Below are 17,997 nucleotides of genomic sequence, written 5' to 3' on the forward strand. Positions count from 1 at the left end.
TTCTAATTTACATGATGAGAATATGCATAATTCTATGGATGCCTAAAGCTAGGCTTTCATCACTGGTAAAGTAATGTAGCCTATCAACAGGTAAAAAGATGACATTGAGGGTTTTCTGCCAACTTGTGAAGTATTTCAGCTAGGTTATTTGTACTTAAAGGAATTGATTTTGTAAAAATCTAGATTAACAAAGCACTCAGATAGCCTAGTTAGCTGAGAAACAAACTTGCCTCTAGAATCTGAATTTCATCCTGAACCCAAGTAGTGCATTTATTTACATCAGGCTCAATTTTAACCTCTCTTATCCTTTCTAAACTTATTCAAGTATTTAGTCTATATTATATATATGTCCCACATATTTATTGTTTCTTGATTTTATTGCCATTGGTTCAATTTATGGGTAAATGGATTTAAAAATATTCATGCTACCACAGGTATATAAGCTGTATGTAAAACAAAAGAAAAATTTATCAGCTTTGAGGATTTGTAAAGATTTACAATAGAAACATATATCATATTTGAATTTAGGATAGAATTCTGATTATAAGGAGCCATAAGATGGTCAATCATTTTGACCAAAAGCTTCTGTCAATTGATTGATTCAAGCATGATTGACTGTCTAGGAATCTGTTCAACACTTGAGTCAAGTGTTGATTGTACTTGATAGAGATTTTGAATGACTTAAATGGTTGACCTGTTCATTAATAGAGTTATACCCAGGATAAGGGTTGTATGTTTTGAAATTTGTCCTGTGTTTACATATAGTATTTATTATTGGGAATTAAAAAGTAATTTTTAAGAGAGGGTTATTTTTCTGTGGGGGGATTTTCCAAGGAAAGAATTTACCATGTGGAGAGAAGTTTTCTGGGATGAAATCTCAAAGGAAACAGATGAGGGAATTTATTAGACAATTACACAAATCATGTAATTGAACTCTTACACAAAATTCATTTTATTTGACCTACTTTTTTGTTGTCAATTCAGTTTTATATTTGAAGACATTCTGGTGAAATAGCCCAGGTAAAATTTTCAAAGGAGTTGAAGGTTTCTGGTGGATATTTTCATGTCAAGGATTTTCCATGGGGAATTTCATTTAGCAAAAACCTTCCATTAAGACAGTAGGAGAGGAGAATTTTCAGGAAAAAATTTTCATGGAAGGAGGATTTTTAGTATGATTCAAAAATGATTAGAAATTCAAAGACAAACAAGTATTTTTTTTAGACAAAAATGGGATAAAAATAATTTTTTTAGGCAGAATTGTCAGCATGAAATTTTATGGGGAAATTTTTATCATAGATGGAATTGTTGGGAGGAAGAGGGATCTTATGTAGGCGAAACTTTCCAAGGAGGAATTTCCTGGGAGAGATTGTCCAAGAAGAGAAAAGGTGTATTTTTGGGCAATATTTGAAAAATTATCAAAAATTAAATAAAAAAACAACTAATTTTTCAACAATTTTATATTATTCAAATTTTCCAAACCCTAAAATTAATCTGAGCAAAAACTTATCAGAAATATTGAAATCAAATATCAGAAGTAACAATATCGGTATATTGTTTAATCAAATTATTGCCCAACATTAATCTGAACTGAAACAAAAAATCTGGTCTTGAGTTGAAATAAAACTTGAAATTAGCTTTGGTCAAGATTGAAGGGTTGATTGAAGCACATATCAATCAATTGGCAAAAGCTTTTGATCAAAATGATTGACTACCTCAGGTTTTTTTAGATGTAAGCTTGTTTCTTAAGTATCTGAATACTCTGTTAATCTAGATATCTACTATTGATACAGGACCTAGGCTAACTAATCCATGGTTACATTTATAAGGAGATCCTCATTGTAGGCTAGGGAGAGTTTTTAAATTTTTGGTCAGTATATATAAGACTCAGTAACTAACACAGAGACAAGGTGAATAGACTACTTGATTCCATCTTTAAGCTCTTTCAAAATATAATGATCTGTTCACTTGTAAACGTTCTTCCTCCCCCTGCCTTTTGATGTTCACCTGATAAGGTGAAGTGAAGTTCTCACTTTATAATATGTTGGATGTTTTTTATTTATGAGATTATCATTTTCCCTTCCATTGTTATCTCCTCTTTAAAATTGTTTCAGATAATAGTTTATAAAATTGCATGCTCTGTTACACACTGAGATAAACTGCAAACTAAGGACACAACTGGTTTATTGTAGGAGATAATATGTGTACTAGATTGATATAATATAGAAATACATTGATAGGATTTTATATTTGACTCATTAAATAGGAAAACAATGAAATTATTACTTTATAGTATGTACAATGTTATTATTAATAAGATTATCATGCTTCCTTTGATTATTACACAATTTCTAAAAAAATTTAAGTAATATTTTGGTAGATTATGTACTCAATCAGACACAGAGATTAGTTGCACACAGAGAAGACAACTGGCTTAATAAAGGAGCAATAGTGTATGCATATGTTGATATAACAAAGAAAAGCATTATTAGGGCTACATGTAGTACCATCTGGAAAGGGATAGATTTGCTAATGAATTGGTTACTATATTTAGCAAAATCATAAAAAAAAGGATAAAAAAAAGTCTGTTTTGAATACAATACACAAAATCACTGAATAAGACAGTAAAATCTCTGCACCAACTGAGATTGAGGTTTCAGTGAATGTCATGTCACTGTTTCCATGCTCTTTATTTAAGCAAATGATATGCCATGTGTAAGATCATGGCAGGAGTCAGTAAAACTTGTGCATTTCCTTTGAGATTTATGTAAATGACATGTCAGTATTTTTGTGGTCTTCATTTAACTGAACAAACAATTTTGGTGGAGTGAGAAAAATTATGATACTCTGCACTGTGATTTTACCAACTCATTTTTTTTTACCAAGTGTTCAAAAACATAGGGGGCATTTCCCCTCCATACATGTTGGCCCTGTAGTCAGTTATTGAATCTTGTATGCTTAATGGCTAAATTTTTATGCAATTGCCTTACTTACATAGATACAGGGTAAACACAATTCTTGATGATTTAATATGCTCTGTCACGATAAAATAATCATTTCTCTTACAAATACAATTTAGAACCCATAAATGGACCTTAAAGTGACATCTAATTTTTGTATCTACTCAACAAGAGCAGTAACAATAAAAGTAGTATCATTACATTCCGTTTTTATGCTCCTTCTCATTATAGTAGTTGTTAACCTGAAACTCCCTACTCAAACAATCTTACCCCAATTTTTATCACATTTCTAGAGGCTACTCATATTGGTTATTGAATTGGTTATGGTTACTTATAGGACAGAAGTTAGATAAAGGAAAGAAACATAAATATATTATTAGAGGATCCATTCAGTCCTTATTAAAAATATAATAATGGTTGTTGTTGGTAATGCATACCAGCCCTTATACTAACAGGGCCAGTTATAGGCCTAGGTTGTACACCAAACTGAACTAATTTTTTGAATAGCCATTATATGAGATATTTTTTTGAAGTAAGGTCTATTTGAACATAAGTACACATATTTGAAAAAAGTATTGCTTGATGCAAGATCAGAACTATAGGGTCATGAGTCAAGGCAATTCCCTTTATGAGCTTGTCATACCTTTCGTTTTGAATTGCTCTGCATAGTTTCTCAGGGTTTTGCAGTATGTTTCTGCATTGATAGTGCTTCTTCATTGCATGAAGTCAACCAACAAAATCCTTGTTGCCTATCCCAAAACACTGATGCCATGATTTTGTGCCAGGACAGAGTCTGTTTGGCCTTCACCTTTACAGACAAGTGTACGTGTCTCCATTCCATGCATTGTTGCTACATAATTGGTCTCCAGTTACAATCTGACATAAACAGCCATCACCTTCTTTGTGGTACTTCCTTGAATGAAGTCAAGAACTACATTGCACACTCATATCTTTGGTTTTTGTGGTTCTCTGTTTAGAGTTTCTGGGCCCAACAGGTTGCACTGTGCTTCTAAACTAAAGTTTTCCTAATCTATAAGTGTTCAAACTACAAGCTGTTCCTAAACTATAAGTGTTCATAAATAGTTTTATATAGCACTGACCTTGACACCTTTGGAAATTTTTTGACAGACCTGTTATTGTGAAGCCCCTGTTTTTACAAATTTTTTCTTCAACTGAAGCCACCAAATTGTTTGTAATCAAAGAAGGGCAGCTGGAGCACTCCTCATCATGGTTGTTGTCTTGGCCATCTTGGAATTCTTGTACTCACTTTACTTTCACTCTTAACAGTAACACCATACACCTTGCAAATCTGTTGAGGAATTTCTCCACCAGAGTGGTTTCTTGCTGACAAAGACTATCTGATGTGACAACACGACTCATGGGATGGTTTAGCTGTAACCATCTCAGTATTAACTGGAATGAGACAATGTTTATTGTATATTCTAGAACCCAGAAAAAGTTTCCAGATCTAAGTGAAATCTTGATTGAAAAATATGACTTGAAACTACAGAGAGTTGAAAAAATATGATACTTACAAATTATATTGGATGCAAATTTTTTTAGACCCATATTGACAAGCTTCATATCAAGCTAGGCAGAAATTTTGGGATAATGCAACACCTTCATCACCTCCTACTATACCATCCAATATGTTGCATATATTTTCCTCTTGTCCATTCATATACAAGCTACTGTGCCATAACGTATGCAAATACATTCAAAACCCATCTTCATCCACTTCAAGTTCTCCAAAATAAAGCCATGCAAACCCTTATGAGTTACCCTCCTGCACCATTGTCTATTCCAGACTTGTCTTCAACAAAGAGTGCATATAAATACCTAAATATTTTACCTATTACACTCCTTATACCATTTAATACAGTGTTGTTTGCAGTGAAATGTAACGAAAATTTACTCCCATCTCTTCTTCACATGTTTGACCTGCTTCCTTTGGAATCTACTCACCCCTACTCTACTCGACAAAATTTACTAATTCACCAATCTCTTTTCAGATGCAAGTGATCATGGTTTTCTTTGAGGTATGGTTTGATAGTAAATTATAATAAATATAAAAATAATATCAAGGTTGTCTCCAAGGAGTATAAAGAACACATTTAAAGTTTTTAATAAGTGAATATTAAAGGTTTTTTTTTGATGGATTTGCCCCTCTTGTCATTTCTAAAGTTGTCTGTTTTTTAGTTTTTTTCTCCTTTTTTATGGTTGTTGTTTGATTGTGAGGTTCAACTGGTGAGTACTATTATTATTATTAGTACTAATATTTTTTACTATTACTATTATCTTTTTTCTTATTTTGAAGAAAGTTGTTGTTTTCATTTATAATTCCCGTGTCATTCGAGGTATGCTCACTGCTGGAAGTATGTCACACTTATGTTGTAATTATTGTAAAAAATAAAAGAGTGTGAACCTGAACAAAAACTATATAACTGAGTAAACCTCACACATGGCAGGTAAGTTGATAGTATTAAACATTTTAAAGAACAGAACCATAAAGGCTAGTTACTTTAATTATTCCCTTAATTTACACTTCAGAGCGAATTAGTTGTAAGAACTATGATGCTCCATAGTTGATGATGGTCATGGATCTGGTTGCCGTGTTAAGGTCAAGCAACAAACCATTAGGACTAGAGAGTGCTGGAGTGATGCAATTTAAGCCCACTCAGTAATGGTGATCACATGGTAGGTGTGGTTCAAGAACCACTCTCCAGCAATTTAGTTGGCACCACCGCAACAACAGCAACTTTGGATTGAGTGTGCAAGATAGTTGGGTATGATAGTTGGTAGATAGTTGGGTATAGCTGCATCATCCTTCAAGCTGATTCTTTATTTCTCTTCCAAGAGTGTTACGGTAGTGAGGGCTGGGAGGGGTTTTCCTACTGGAACCTCCGTGGTTTTGCCTCCTATTCGTTGTTGAGCCTCGTTTTGAACTCCTCAGGCAGGGCTGCAGAGATTGTCTCTCGACTTAGTTGGTTCCAATTGTTCACCACTTGCTGGCTAAAAAAAATCTAGTCAGACCTTACTGTTAACGGTGGATTTGAACAGCTTTATGGAAAGTCCTTGTGTTTGTCTTTGGTGGGGAGAGAAGGTGAGCAGCTTATGGTCTGTTTGCTGGAGGTACCTGTAGGTGAGCATCATGTCATTGCACCTATGCTGAAAAACGAGTGTTGGAAGGTTAGCAGATGTAATCTACTGGAGTAGGGCTGACTGCGTAAACCGTCAATGCATTTGGTGGCTCTCCTTTGGACACCTTCAACGAGCTGGATGTCACTCTTGTAGAAAGGACCAGCAAGACATGTTCCAAAATTCAGGCTTGGTCTGACCAGAGCTTTGTATAGTTTCTGAAAAACTGTGGAGGATTGATTACTGACCATTCTTTTCAGGAGTCCCAAATTTGCGTTTGCTTTTGAAACTGCTTAGGCAGTGTGCTCATGGAATTTTAAACTGTCATCCAACAGGACTCCTAGATCTCTACCACTGCTAGAAGTAGAAAGCAAGAATGTCCATGACCCTTTGCTGTCGTACATAGTGTACTGGTGCTGTGGATTGCCACAGCCAAATTGAAGAGTGAAGCACTTTGAGATGTTGAAGGACAGAAGCCACTTATCTGCCCATGCTTGAATTTGGTTAGGATCAGCTTGTAGGCTACTGTTTTCTGTGGTAAATAGCTTGGAGTCATCAGCATAAAGAGTCAGGTGGGTTTTTCAGCTACAAGGTCATTGATGTAGATGAGGAATAAGGTAGGTCCATGGACAGTTCCTTGAGGGACGCTGCTCAGAACTTGGCAATGGGTTGAATAGACCTTCTCTCTGTCTATGCTAAAGAGCAAAACTTTTTGCATTCTACCACCAAGGAAGTCCATTAGCCAGTCAGCTAGATTTTGTTAGTGCCCACGGCTGTAACTGTGGAGTGCAAACAACTATGAGGACTTTGTTTTTTGTTACACAGCTGAAACTGAGCACAGTTGTTCCCAAGACATTCTGGTACACAACACATGTGCTTGTTATGGTATGGGGGCAAACTACTAGTGTCTTCTATTAAACTGACCTTAATTAAGAGACATGCCTTGTACTGGGTGGGGGAGAGAGTCCAAAAATTCTTGTCATTAGACTATATATCAAAAGAGCCTGCTAAATATCTACCAAAATAAAGGAGAAACGTAAGGGGAAACAGTGACTAATTTTCCAAGTTATGTTTTTTTTTGGGGGGGGGAATGTTGCATCTGTGTATAGAGGATATTCCTGCATTGTTATCATTAGCATATCTGCCACAAATATAGTTGAATCTCAATCAAACTAGGTGGGAAATAAGACATTTGACATAATTGTACTCTCTAGTCTGTGTACTGGTCATCAGTCTGTTTTGGGGGTTTCAAAACAGATTCATCATTAGGCAAGTAACTGGGTGGACTGGTGAAATTTAGCTAATTTTAGATGATCAGTTGCCCATATGGCTTTGGGTATTTATGATTGAAACAACTTCTCTGAGGAAAGGACTGTATTATTTTCTTTTGCATCCATCAGATCTGACTTAAATATGATAAGAATGAGCCGACATAGTTTTAGTTGGGTTTAGAGAGATCAATTCTGTTTTATGGAGCATTTGCTTCTTGAAGTAAGTACAATGTGTTTAATAATTAATTTACCATATGTTTTCATATATACAAGGGCATCAGTTGAAGGGGGGGGGTTGTCCCTCTAGAGTTTCTTGGTAGCCCCAAGATATAAAAAATACCTCTTTTGTGGTATTGTTGTTGAAATACCTTTTATTGTTGAATTTTGTTGGAAAACAGCGAAATTTCCCCCTGCTCTAGATTTTAAAATATACCAGTTCCAGTTCCAAAAATTGTAGAGAGATATATGGACTAACAATAAGTCCTTTCACCTCTTTGACTTCTTCTTCAGAAAAACTAGCCATTGTTGCTCTACACTTTACCCTTTGCTTGCTCTACTTTTTGACAGTACAACGAACCTTTTTTTGACAGTCCATATCCACAGAAAATTATCCAAGTTGATCACATTTGTAATCAAAACAGCAACTTCCTTGATACAGAGATCCAAAAGAGTGGTCTTTGTTATATTGTTACTTTGGATGTATGTAAATTATTTCCAAATTTTCCTAGTTGCTCATATTAGACAATATGGGACACACCTGGTTGTTTTTGCAGGGAAGCGTAGTCATAAGGTATTCTCTGCAGCTGTAACCAATGGGTCATAGTGAATGCAGTGTTTAATACCATGCTAGTACTGAACTGCCAGTTATAATTTGTTTTCATATAGGCCTATACCTTGGCATCAGTTGATGCCAAGGTATCATATTCGTAATAATTTCTGTTTGTTTTAAGTTTTAATGTTGCTCCTTATTTTCAGTTGAAACACATCGTTTTTTTTTCTTTGTTTCGTGAAGCTTAGAGACTAACATTTTTCTAAAGGCAATGGAAAAAGTATGTCAATTAAAGTAAATGTATATGAAAAAAGTTAATAATTACAAAAAAATGCACATAACAATGGCCTACTTACAAAAACTAAGATATAAAATCCCAGCATTTAGTTCTGTTGAGTAATCCTGAAGCGTTGGATGGATGTTTTTTAACAGTATTGATAGTTTTGAACTTGGTTATCAAACACAAAAATATTTAATGCCTTTAGACTCAGTGTTTATAAAAATTAACGCATTATCAAAGTAGTTTGTTCAAAGTAAAAGATTAAAACTAAGATTAAGAAAATCAGATAAAAATTTTTAAGTAAATATTTTTAGTTTAATTTTGAATGTCAAAAACCAATATATTTGACACCTTTATACTTCATAACTGTAAAAAATTAAATCTTTTTCAAATTATTAACTAGATAAATAAAATCACTCATGAAAAAAAAAGATAGTAAAACACAAAAAAAGGTGTCTGTTCAGGGGGAAAATACAGAAATTCCCAGCATTCTGTTCAGGGGAAATATTTCTGATTATAGTGGCTTATTATATCAGCTCATGGGTACTCTTGCAATGCAAGCAAAAGCTGACGGCATATTTTTTTACCGAAATTTTCCCTTATTAAGTTGTTTTCCTTGTGTTTCCTATAATTATACAAACTTTCTTGTGTACTAATAACTGCACTAATTACTAATAAACACATACATATTTAGGATCACCATAAAAAGCTGATTCTTTGATTGAATGTTATCAATAGCTTGGCTCTTGTACTTTCGTTATTGACAAGGATCGTTATTTACTTACCATTCATTACTATTAAGAATTTGGATTTTTCTTTTTGCTCCATATCATATATAACCCAATCACATAGACCAAATCATATAGAAAAATGTTTGTGGAAAATTCATTCACAAATTAGAACTTTTATTTTCCCTATTAATGGTAAAAATCTATTGTCAGGCAGCCAACAATGGGGTAACACACATTTTTTTCCATGGTTTTTCCCTATTCTGCTCTCTTTCCTTTGGTTTCCTTATAATTACTTTATAGTTCCAAATTTCCAGGGGGCCATACCCCCCCCCCTTTCTGCTGGTGCCCGTGACATGATGGTAGAAAACTAAGCATCCATGGCATCCCAAAAAGTGCTTCGTTGTTTGTTGAGCTGCTCCTTGTCCCCTAATGACTTAAATTCATCTATGGTAGTAGAGGTCAATGTTACTTTTTTTGCTGAGTTAGTTTTGTAAGCTAACCACTCTATTGAAGAAGAACTTGTTTCGTGACCTAGTACTAGGTTTTTCTGGAAAAGCTTCTGGTGGTTAACACAGGTTCAGTGTGAAATGTACAGTGGAGCAAGATCAAGATAGAATCTTTAACAAGTAGAAGATTGTTTATTGCTATTATCTTGCTTGTAACAATATGTTGATAATTGCATTTTGGGCTTCTTGAGACAGAATGGGACATTTTAGAAGTCTTTAATGTACTTTGTTGCCTTTCTCTTAATCTGAAGGTCTAGGGTCAGACTTATCAGTTGGGTATGTAATACACATTTTGAACTCTAAGCTTGGTTGCACTAGACTCTTTTAAAGCTCGGTTATGTCAGCTGGTATCTTCTAGTGATGGTTCTTTTGATTATCTTAAGTATTCGATTAGGATTTATTACTGATACTTGTGCATAGAGATGAAATTTTGACTTTTTGTCAACTAATATACCAAGGTCCCTCTATGTGACTACCAAAGTTATGGGACCTGTCACAACTGTCTATTTGGTTCAAAATACGTAGGTTTTTCTTCCCAATGTGATTAGTCTTTCATTTTGATGCATTCAATTGAAGTTTTAAAAAATCAGTCTAGTAGGTGAATGTCTCAAGGTTGCTCTGGATTGGTTTAATATTTTCTAGTGTGTCCGTAATAAATCTCAGGGCATCAGTATAGAGACTTATTTTGTCTTTTAAGATTTTTTGCATGTTCTCTGTGGTAGAGGGAGACATCCAATTTTTTTACTTCGGGGGCACCACTTCCAGCTTCATCTGTCCTGGGGAAGAATGTATCTGTATCCTTGGTGGGAACCTGAGTGGTGGGGAGGCGATCTGAAACTGACCCTCAACTAGTGCATTAGAAATGCATTTAATATCAACTTGAGCAGATAAAACAACTAATTCTTGTTAATTCAGTGACATGGGAAAAAGTTATGATCATTTAGTATAAATGTCTGCCATGATCATTGTTTCCAGCGTTGATCATTTCCTGTGATCACTAAGACTGCCCTCTTGCCTCTGTATGGGCTTTTATTTTTGATGCTGTATCTTTTATTTCATGTTAATTAAAGTTATTGATTTTGATTGTACCAATCTTTATGATTCTTGCCTTCATTTTTGTTAATCATGGGTTGAGAACCTGTTGAAATTTAAAAACTAATTAATATTTTTATTGAAAATGACTAGAGGAAAATGCAGCACAATGACCAAAATGGAGGACCAAAGAAGCACAGCTTGCATGAGATAAGAAAGTTATGGTTTCATTGTGCTTCTTTGTTAGAGGGAAGAGGAGACCTAAATCTTGTACCCTTTTTACACTGTGCACCTACTTCTACAACCTTACCTGCACATATTGAGAGGGCAACAGTTGGTAATGCTCCATCAAAATTGATACAGAGAATTTCTGGAAAAATGTTGGCCTTAAAGTGGATATTCCCCCCCCCCTCCTTCAGAGTTGTGCCTGGCTTCATTGATTTTTGTTACTTTAACATGAAAAGGGTATTCTTTTAAAACAAATGCACTCCTTTGCTATTTTTTTAAAACGGCTGGTAGTTCCTACATTCATAACAGTTTTATCTTACAACAAATGGAAATACTCCATTTCTGATGCAGGTCAAGTTTATTTATATTATATGTCAAGTTTTATTAAAGCTGTCGAGATTTTATTCTTGTAAATGCACAACCTTCTGCAGTAGAGTATCAGGCTTTCATGCTGTTTTCGTAGGTACCAAAAATCTGGTTATGATTTGATAGTCCCCTGTGCAAAAATAAGGTGGCAAAGTGGCAATGCTACTTGGCAGTTCTCAAATTTGTTGGCTGATTTTGTCTGAAAACACCATTTTTACTTGTGAAAATACTTTTTTCTCAAAGAAAAGAAAAGTCATCATAACACAAGTTGTGTGGCTAAAGTGCCAGCAGCTTCTGGAATTCTGTCAGATTCTGCTACTGGCAGCTTTGGAACTTTTTCCATACGTGCTTGATGTGATCATTGTATGCTTTATCCTGTTTAAAATTAAAACTTGGCTTTCTAGTTATTTTAGCTCTTTTGTAGGTGGTTTACCTAGAAGTCGGGACAAAGACTTATCAACTTTTACAAGGAAAAGAGTACACAATTGGACGCCATGAAGAATGCGATATTTTTATTGACAATCAAGTAAGTAGTATTTGAAATTGTAACCATCGCTCCTGGACAACTACATTAGACAGCTACAACATTTTGGCAAAGATATTCAGCTCTTGATTTGAAAGATATTAAAACCGGATTATTTTTTTTTTGCTTTGTCAATATACATGGTGCAGCATAGCATGATTTGGAGGTTTCTTTAAATGTTCCTGATGGTTTATACTGTTGTATTGAAAACAGTTTAAACCATTTGAGTTTTTAATTAGTTTGCTATGTAGAAATGTAAAAAGGAGCCGTTTTGATGAAAGAGTACTTCATAAAATATCTTAAGCTGTTGTTTTTAATTTTGTTTAATAAATAATAAGTATAAAGATGAATTTGGTGCTTATGTATGGTCAGTGATCTAGATCTTGATGTTTGAAACTTGCCAATAGACATTGACTTATTATTTTGCTTTTTTTTTCAAGTTTCTTATGTTACAAACTTTGAAGTGCCTAAAACTCAACTAAGAAATACTGTATTTTTTCTGAATAAAACTGTGAAACTATATTGCAAATTGTAATGATTTATAAGTTATTTTCATTGGTTATATAGTGGTGGGAGGAGATCTAGTATTGAAATTATGCTATACATTGGTTTTCATATGTAAATTCCATTGATTTGACAATTTTGCTAATCCCAAAAAAAAGCAAGTTAGAAATCTTGTGAAAACAGTATTGAGTGATTTTTGTGACATAAATTTTGAGATGTCTAAAAATGGACTAAGAAATAATATATTTTTTCTTAATAAAACTGTGACTATATTACAACCTGTAATAATCTCCCTGCTTCTCCCCTTGATTATTTTGATTAGTTATACAGTGATGGGAGAAGGTCTAGTATTGAAATTCTACTGTATATCATTCAATGCCTTTATTTGGTATTCATATGCTAATTTCATTGATGCCATTATTTTATGTCCTGAAAGAAGCTAGATAATTCCCATGTAAAACGTTATTGGAGATGTTGGACTAGATATCTTTTTCCTTAATTAAACTATGAAACTTTATTTCAGCGCAACAAACTAATCATAAGCCTGATCATTTGATGGTCTGGATTCAGGACATAAAATACTAGCGTTAGTGAAGTAGCTTAACCCAGACTATGTTAAGTTAACTTCAAATAGCTTGATTCAACTTGTAATAGTTTCCCCTTGATTATTTTCGTTATTTGCACAGTGCTGGGAGGGGGTCTAGCATTGAAACTCTACTCTGTATCCTTCAGTGCCTCTATTTGGTATTCATATGCAAATTCCATTAATGCTACTGTTCGCTAATCCTGAAAGAAGTAAGTTAAATGTCATGTGAAAACATTATTGAGTGATTTTTATGACGTTTTGATGAGTTTATATTGTCAAAATAGCATTAGTAAACTTGCATGGTTGTATGAAGAAAAGTTTTACAGAATCGATATTTCGCATGGTAATTTTAACAAGAATGAACAGCTATTTAGGCATCACACTTTTAGATTGAAAAATGTCGAAGAACTGTTTTTGTTGATAACTCTGTTTAAGGTTTTTAAGTAAATCACTGAAAAAGGATACTGTTTTTTTTTCCTTTATAAAATTTATTACCCTAAATATTAGTAATTTTGATAGATTTTTTGCCATCATCTGTATATTTTTTTAGATTTTACTTTGATCATAATATTGTGACATACAATTGACTTATTTTACTTATTATTCCAACTTATTCTACCATAAGCTACATTGAACTAAGCAAGGGTGTACTATTTTCTACCTTAGCTAGTTATTAGCATAAATTTCAATAATTTAGTTGGGTTTCTAACCACACTTAACCAAAAAAGTCCAGTTCTTCTAATACAGGTAATTCAAAAGTTAAAACGAATAAAAATTATTACTTCTTAGCCTTTACAACATATATCTAAATGCTTGTTTAAATGCAGGTAAACCAACCGATGTTATTTTCGCATATTCTAATTTTCATACACCAAGAACTAACTTTTAAGAGCTTTTTAACTTTTATTACTAACTTAGGAAAATTACAAGGAAAGTCCGGATTTTAGATCTAGATACATAACTAAGTTTTCAATAATGTCACATTTTATTGGGAGGCACTACTTTTGAATATTTTAAAGATGACCTCCTTTGAGATAATCAAATTTGAGAAAATTATCATAAAAACTCCCTCTACCACCTTCTCTACTTTATACAGGCATAGTGGAAATGCTGAAATTATATATTTTTCCAGACAATGTCAAGTAACCATGCTTCTTTACACGTGGACGAAGAAAACACAATAGAACTAATGGATTTGAGAAGCTCAAATAGAACATTTTTGAATAACGTGAGCAGTTATTTACTTTTTAGTTTAGACTAATTCATCGAATTGATTATCGTGTTTGTAATTAAATATACTTTAAGTGTACTTCAGTGAACTAAATTCCGTTTAAGACTTCTTGGACGGTTACGAGCCTCATACTTATAAGTTGCAAGTGTTAAATGTCGTCTTGATATTATAAGATCTGATTAGATAATCTGCAAATCATGTCCTTACATCAAAAGAAAGAAATGGATAACAATCGATTCATTGATTTCAGATTTAGATTTTGGGATTTTTCTTTAAATAATGTTCTGAACTTGAAAAAAAAAAAAAAAAAAAAAAAACACACAAAATTATTTGGTTAACATGTCAAGCTATGATTTTCTTCCTTTTTTTTTCAAGGAGATTCCAGACAGTCCACACATGGCAAAAACACCGAATTTGAGTAACAAAATGATTTGTCAATGAAAGTTCCAATATTTAGTATACTTACTGTGTCGAGATAAGTGTCAGATTCCGTGACTAAGTTTTATTGGGACCCTAGGCGCCCGAAATGGTACTCGAGATAGTGTTATACCGGTTTTTAAAGTCCCTTATATTTTCTTTTTTGTCTGCAGATTGTCTATGTAATTGTCTCAAAATTTTTGTCATATATATGCCCCTTTCAGTAATTTTCATAACATTGAGTACTACTTGTGAAAAAGGGATGTGTATTAATAGCAATCAAAATATATTTATTTTTTCTTTGTTTGGCACATTCGTAAAATAATATAAAAGAAAAAATACAACATACATAATAAATATAAAAAATTTGGTTTTAAGATAACATTTATTTTGATCAGTGAGAAGGATGAAATTGTTTGTGATGAGATGGCAGACCATTACATCGAGCTCTCTGATAGTTAATTATAATCTGAAACACAGTTCCAGGTTCAATAACCTGTTCCTTACACAGTACAGGTGTATATTCCCACCCAAATCTGGTGCAACGGATACCCCAACCAAACCACCCTTGCACCCTTGGGGGACTGCACATCACACTTTGTGAAACACTGGTCTGCATAATTGGGTACTTTACAATAGAACCCATTGCATCGGACTAAGCTTCTGAATAATTTTTTAGAATAAATCACAGGATTAACCTGGATAAGACGTATTCTTTTATTGCAGTTAAAACAAATTTTATTCTACAAAAATACTTACCTTTACTGTTCAGTGATTTTTGTAAACATCATTTGAAAAGCTCAAGGTCACTAAAATCATCATGGATATTATCCCCGTGAATGAGCTGCTAGTGGCAGTGAATGAACATATTGACCTGCTCTTGGTTGGATTCCTTTATAATAGAAATGGTATTTAAGCTCGTCTTACCTTTGGAAATTTAGTCTTTAAAATATTATTTGCTGGGAAAATTTTCAGCAAGGTCTGTGCTATGTCATCTTTAGGACAATTTGTAAATGCCCCCATTTTGGGCACATCTTCAGGCTTGTTAAATGTGGAATTTTTTTCAATATTAAATGTTTAAAAATATAATGTGTACATTCTTCTTCTGTCTCAATCTGTTCAGGGCATCACTCTTGTTCCCTCCCATGAAGTTCAAATGATATTTAAATACTATCTTATAACCCCTTATGACCTCAATTGTGGACGTCTTGCTTTTCGATTGGCCCCAGATTGATGGCCAAAAAGCACGATTTCGGGAGCCTATCCTTTTCATCTATAAAACTCAACCCAACTATCAAAACATTCTTTCGTTATAGCTCTAGGATGTAAGATCCAACCACATTCTTCGTAAAAAATTTTCTTTGATGTAAGGTCAGTAAAATGAGTACCTCAAACTGTTTGTGGACAATTCCTCCAGAAAACATCTAGTATATATTTATCAATCTAACAAAGAACGATTGTTTCAGAGCCTAGCTGACCATTGTTATCACTTTGGCTTCTAATATCGTAATCTCAGACCGAAGACTCTCCTTCTGATTCCTTCGAACTTCTTCAACTACGAATTAGTACCCTGCATCTTGGCAGCTGTACCTTTGCTATATCCATGGCCCTTACTAATTAGTCTACCAAGGTAACGGAAGAAGTTCATCAAAATAATTTATATAAATAGAATAGAATACGATTTATCAGCTAAAACACCACAAGCTTGTCAGAACAATTACAATGATAAAATAGATGTTAGTAGATGAACATAAAACAAAAACTTAAATCAATTATTAAAATGGGAAACAAAATAAGGGATAAAAGAGCATTTGTACCTCATGGTCAACATTTGGGGATACAAGTCAAGTTGAGTATTTGGAGCTCTACGAGCATTGAGTCTTGTATTCTGAAGGGTTGGGAAATTTACTTTAAGGGGGGGGGAGAACGTCGATGATAGTCAGAACTTAGGCAATTGTGACCAATGTTCATGGTAAGGATGTAACGTCGTGATTCCAATGTAGTAAGTTCAAGTTTAGCCAGACCTTCATCGTATGTAGTATAGGACGTCCTCAGTAGAATTTTTATAGTTAGGGATATCACCTTCGAGTCTAAGTTGGGTCCGATATATTTCAATCACAGGAATGTCACCCACTGCAGTTTTGGATGGCATATGTTGGAGTCGTGGGTAAATTTTACAAATTGAAGCAAAATGATCATTTATGATATCCGCACTCACTGGGTTTCCATTATTGTCCAGTAAGAAAAACTTTAACCTTTCCTTTGAGATCTCGGATACTTTTGTGGAATTTCTTAGGGTCAGAATACAATAACTTGGTGAGCACCATGCTCCATTCTTGCTGTAGGGGTATCACCTGGGTATACTGATGTATTATTGTCAAGATTTTCGAGTTAAAGTTGGGTATGATATATTCATATCACAGGAATGTCACTCACTTGTTCACTGTACTGTTCACCGGCATATGTTGGAGTGGTGGGTGGATTTTACAAATTGAAGCAAAATGATCATTTATGATATCTGCACTCACTGGGTCACCATTACTATCCAGTAAGGAAAACTTTGATAAGACCTTTCCCAAGACCTTTCCCAAGAGATCTTGGACACTATTGTGGAATTTCTTAGGGTTATAATACAATAACTTGGTGAGCACGTGAGCACCATGGTCCTTTCTTGCTTTACGGATTTCACTAACAACAATGTTTCGATGTTTTTGAGACTCTTGGAAAAATTCTTCCTTAAAGAGTCTATCACTTTCATTTATTAGGCACATTTTTTTTTTTTAATCCACGGTTTGCAGTTATATTTGCAATATGATTGGACAATATAACTGGAAAAGTTCAGCTGAAAACTTAGAAGCCATTTCATTGCCATTGGTAAGACATAGGATAATGGCCCAAGATTTGGAGCTAACTTTCACTTTGAAATGGGCGACCTTCTCGTGAGTAATGTGAATAACTGATCAGTGGTTTTGGAGGAAAGGATGATAAAGGAGTCCAAAAGATGCATAGACGGTCATTCGTCCCTAATGGTGGGGTTATTTTGGGGGGCACAGTAGTAATCTTCAATGCTGGTAAAATTCAAGTCTAGGGTTTTATCACCGCGTGTAGGCAACTTGATCACTTGATCGAAGTAAAGAGCATGCCACTATTGCCGCGGAAGTTCTATGATGCGTTGAAGTGATCATCATGCATCTAGCCTTTGAAGTTTTAATAAAGGGGCCATCCGGCTCATAACTCGAGTTGAATTGATCCAGATCATATGACTCAATTGGCTGAATTACCATCTTGTACAGATTCACAATCTTATTGATTCAAAGACCCATTATTTCTTCACCATTCCCTGGCTCAATTGGTGATGGGTTATTACTCCTCCTTGTGAACAACCCTTTAGAACAGTCTTTGACTTCCTTACTCCCTTTAATTCCACGACTACTTGCTGATTTTTGAGCATATGAGAA

The 17,997-nt window shown here is 34.2% G+C and overlaps 1 protein-coding gene across 1 annotated transcript in view; it reads left to right on the top strand.

Moving 5' to 3' along the window:
* LOC136033805 (uncharacterized) overlaps positions 1–17,997 on the top strand; it is a 61,588-nt gene that overhangs the window by 188 nt on the left and 43,403 nt on the right. Inside the window, exons 2-3 of the mRNA XM_065714718.1 lie at positions 11,703–11,804; positions 14,024–14,119. Coding sequence (XP_065570790.1) covers positions 11,703–11,804; positions 14,024–14,119 — 198 coding nt within the window. The remainder of the gene's footprint in view (positions 1–11,702; positions 11,805–14,023; positions 14,120–17,997) is intronic.

Source organism: Artemia franciscana, chromosome 12 (genome assembly GCF_032884065.1).
Source record: "Artemia franciscana chromosome 12, ASM3288406v1, whole genome shotgun sequence".
Lineage (NCBI taxonomy): Eukaryota > Metazoa > Arthropoda > Branchiopoda > Anostraca > Artemiidae > Artemia > Artemia franciscana.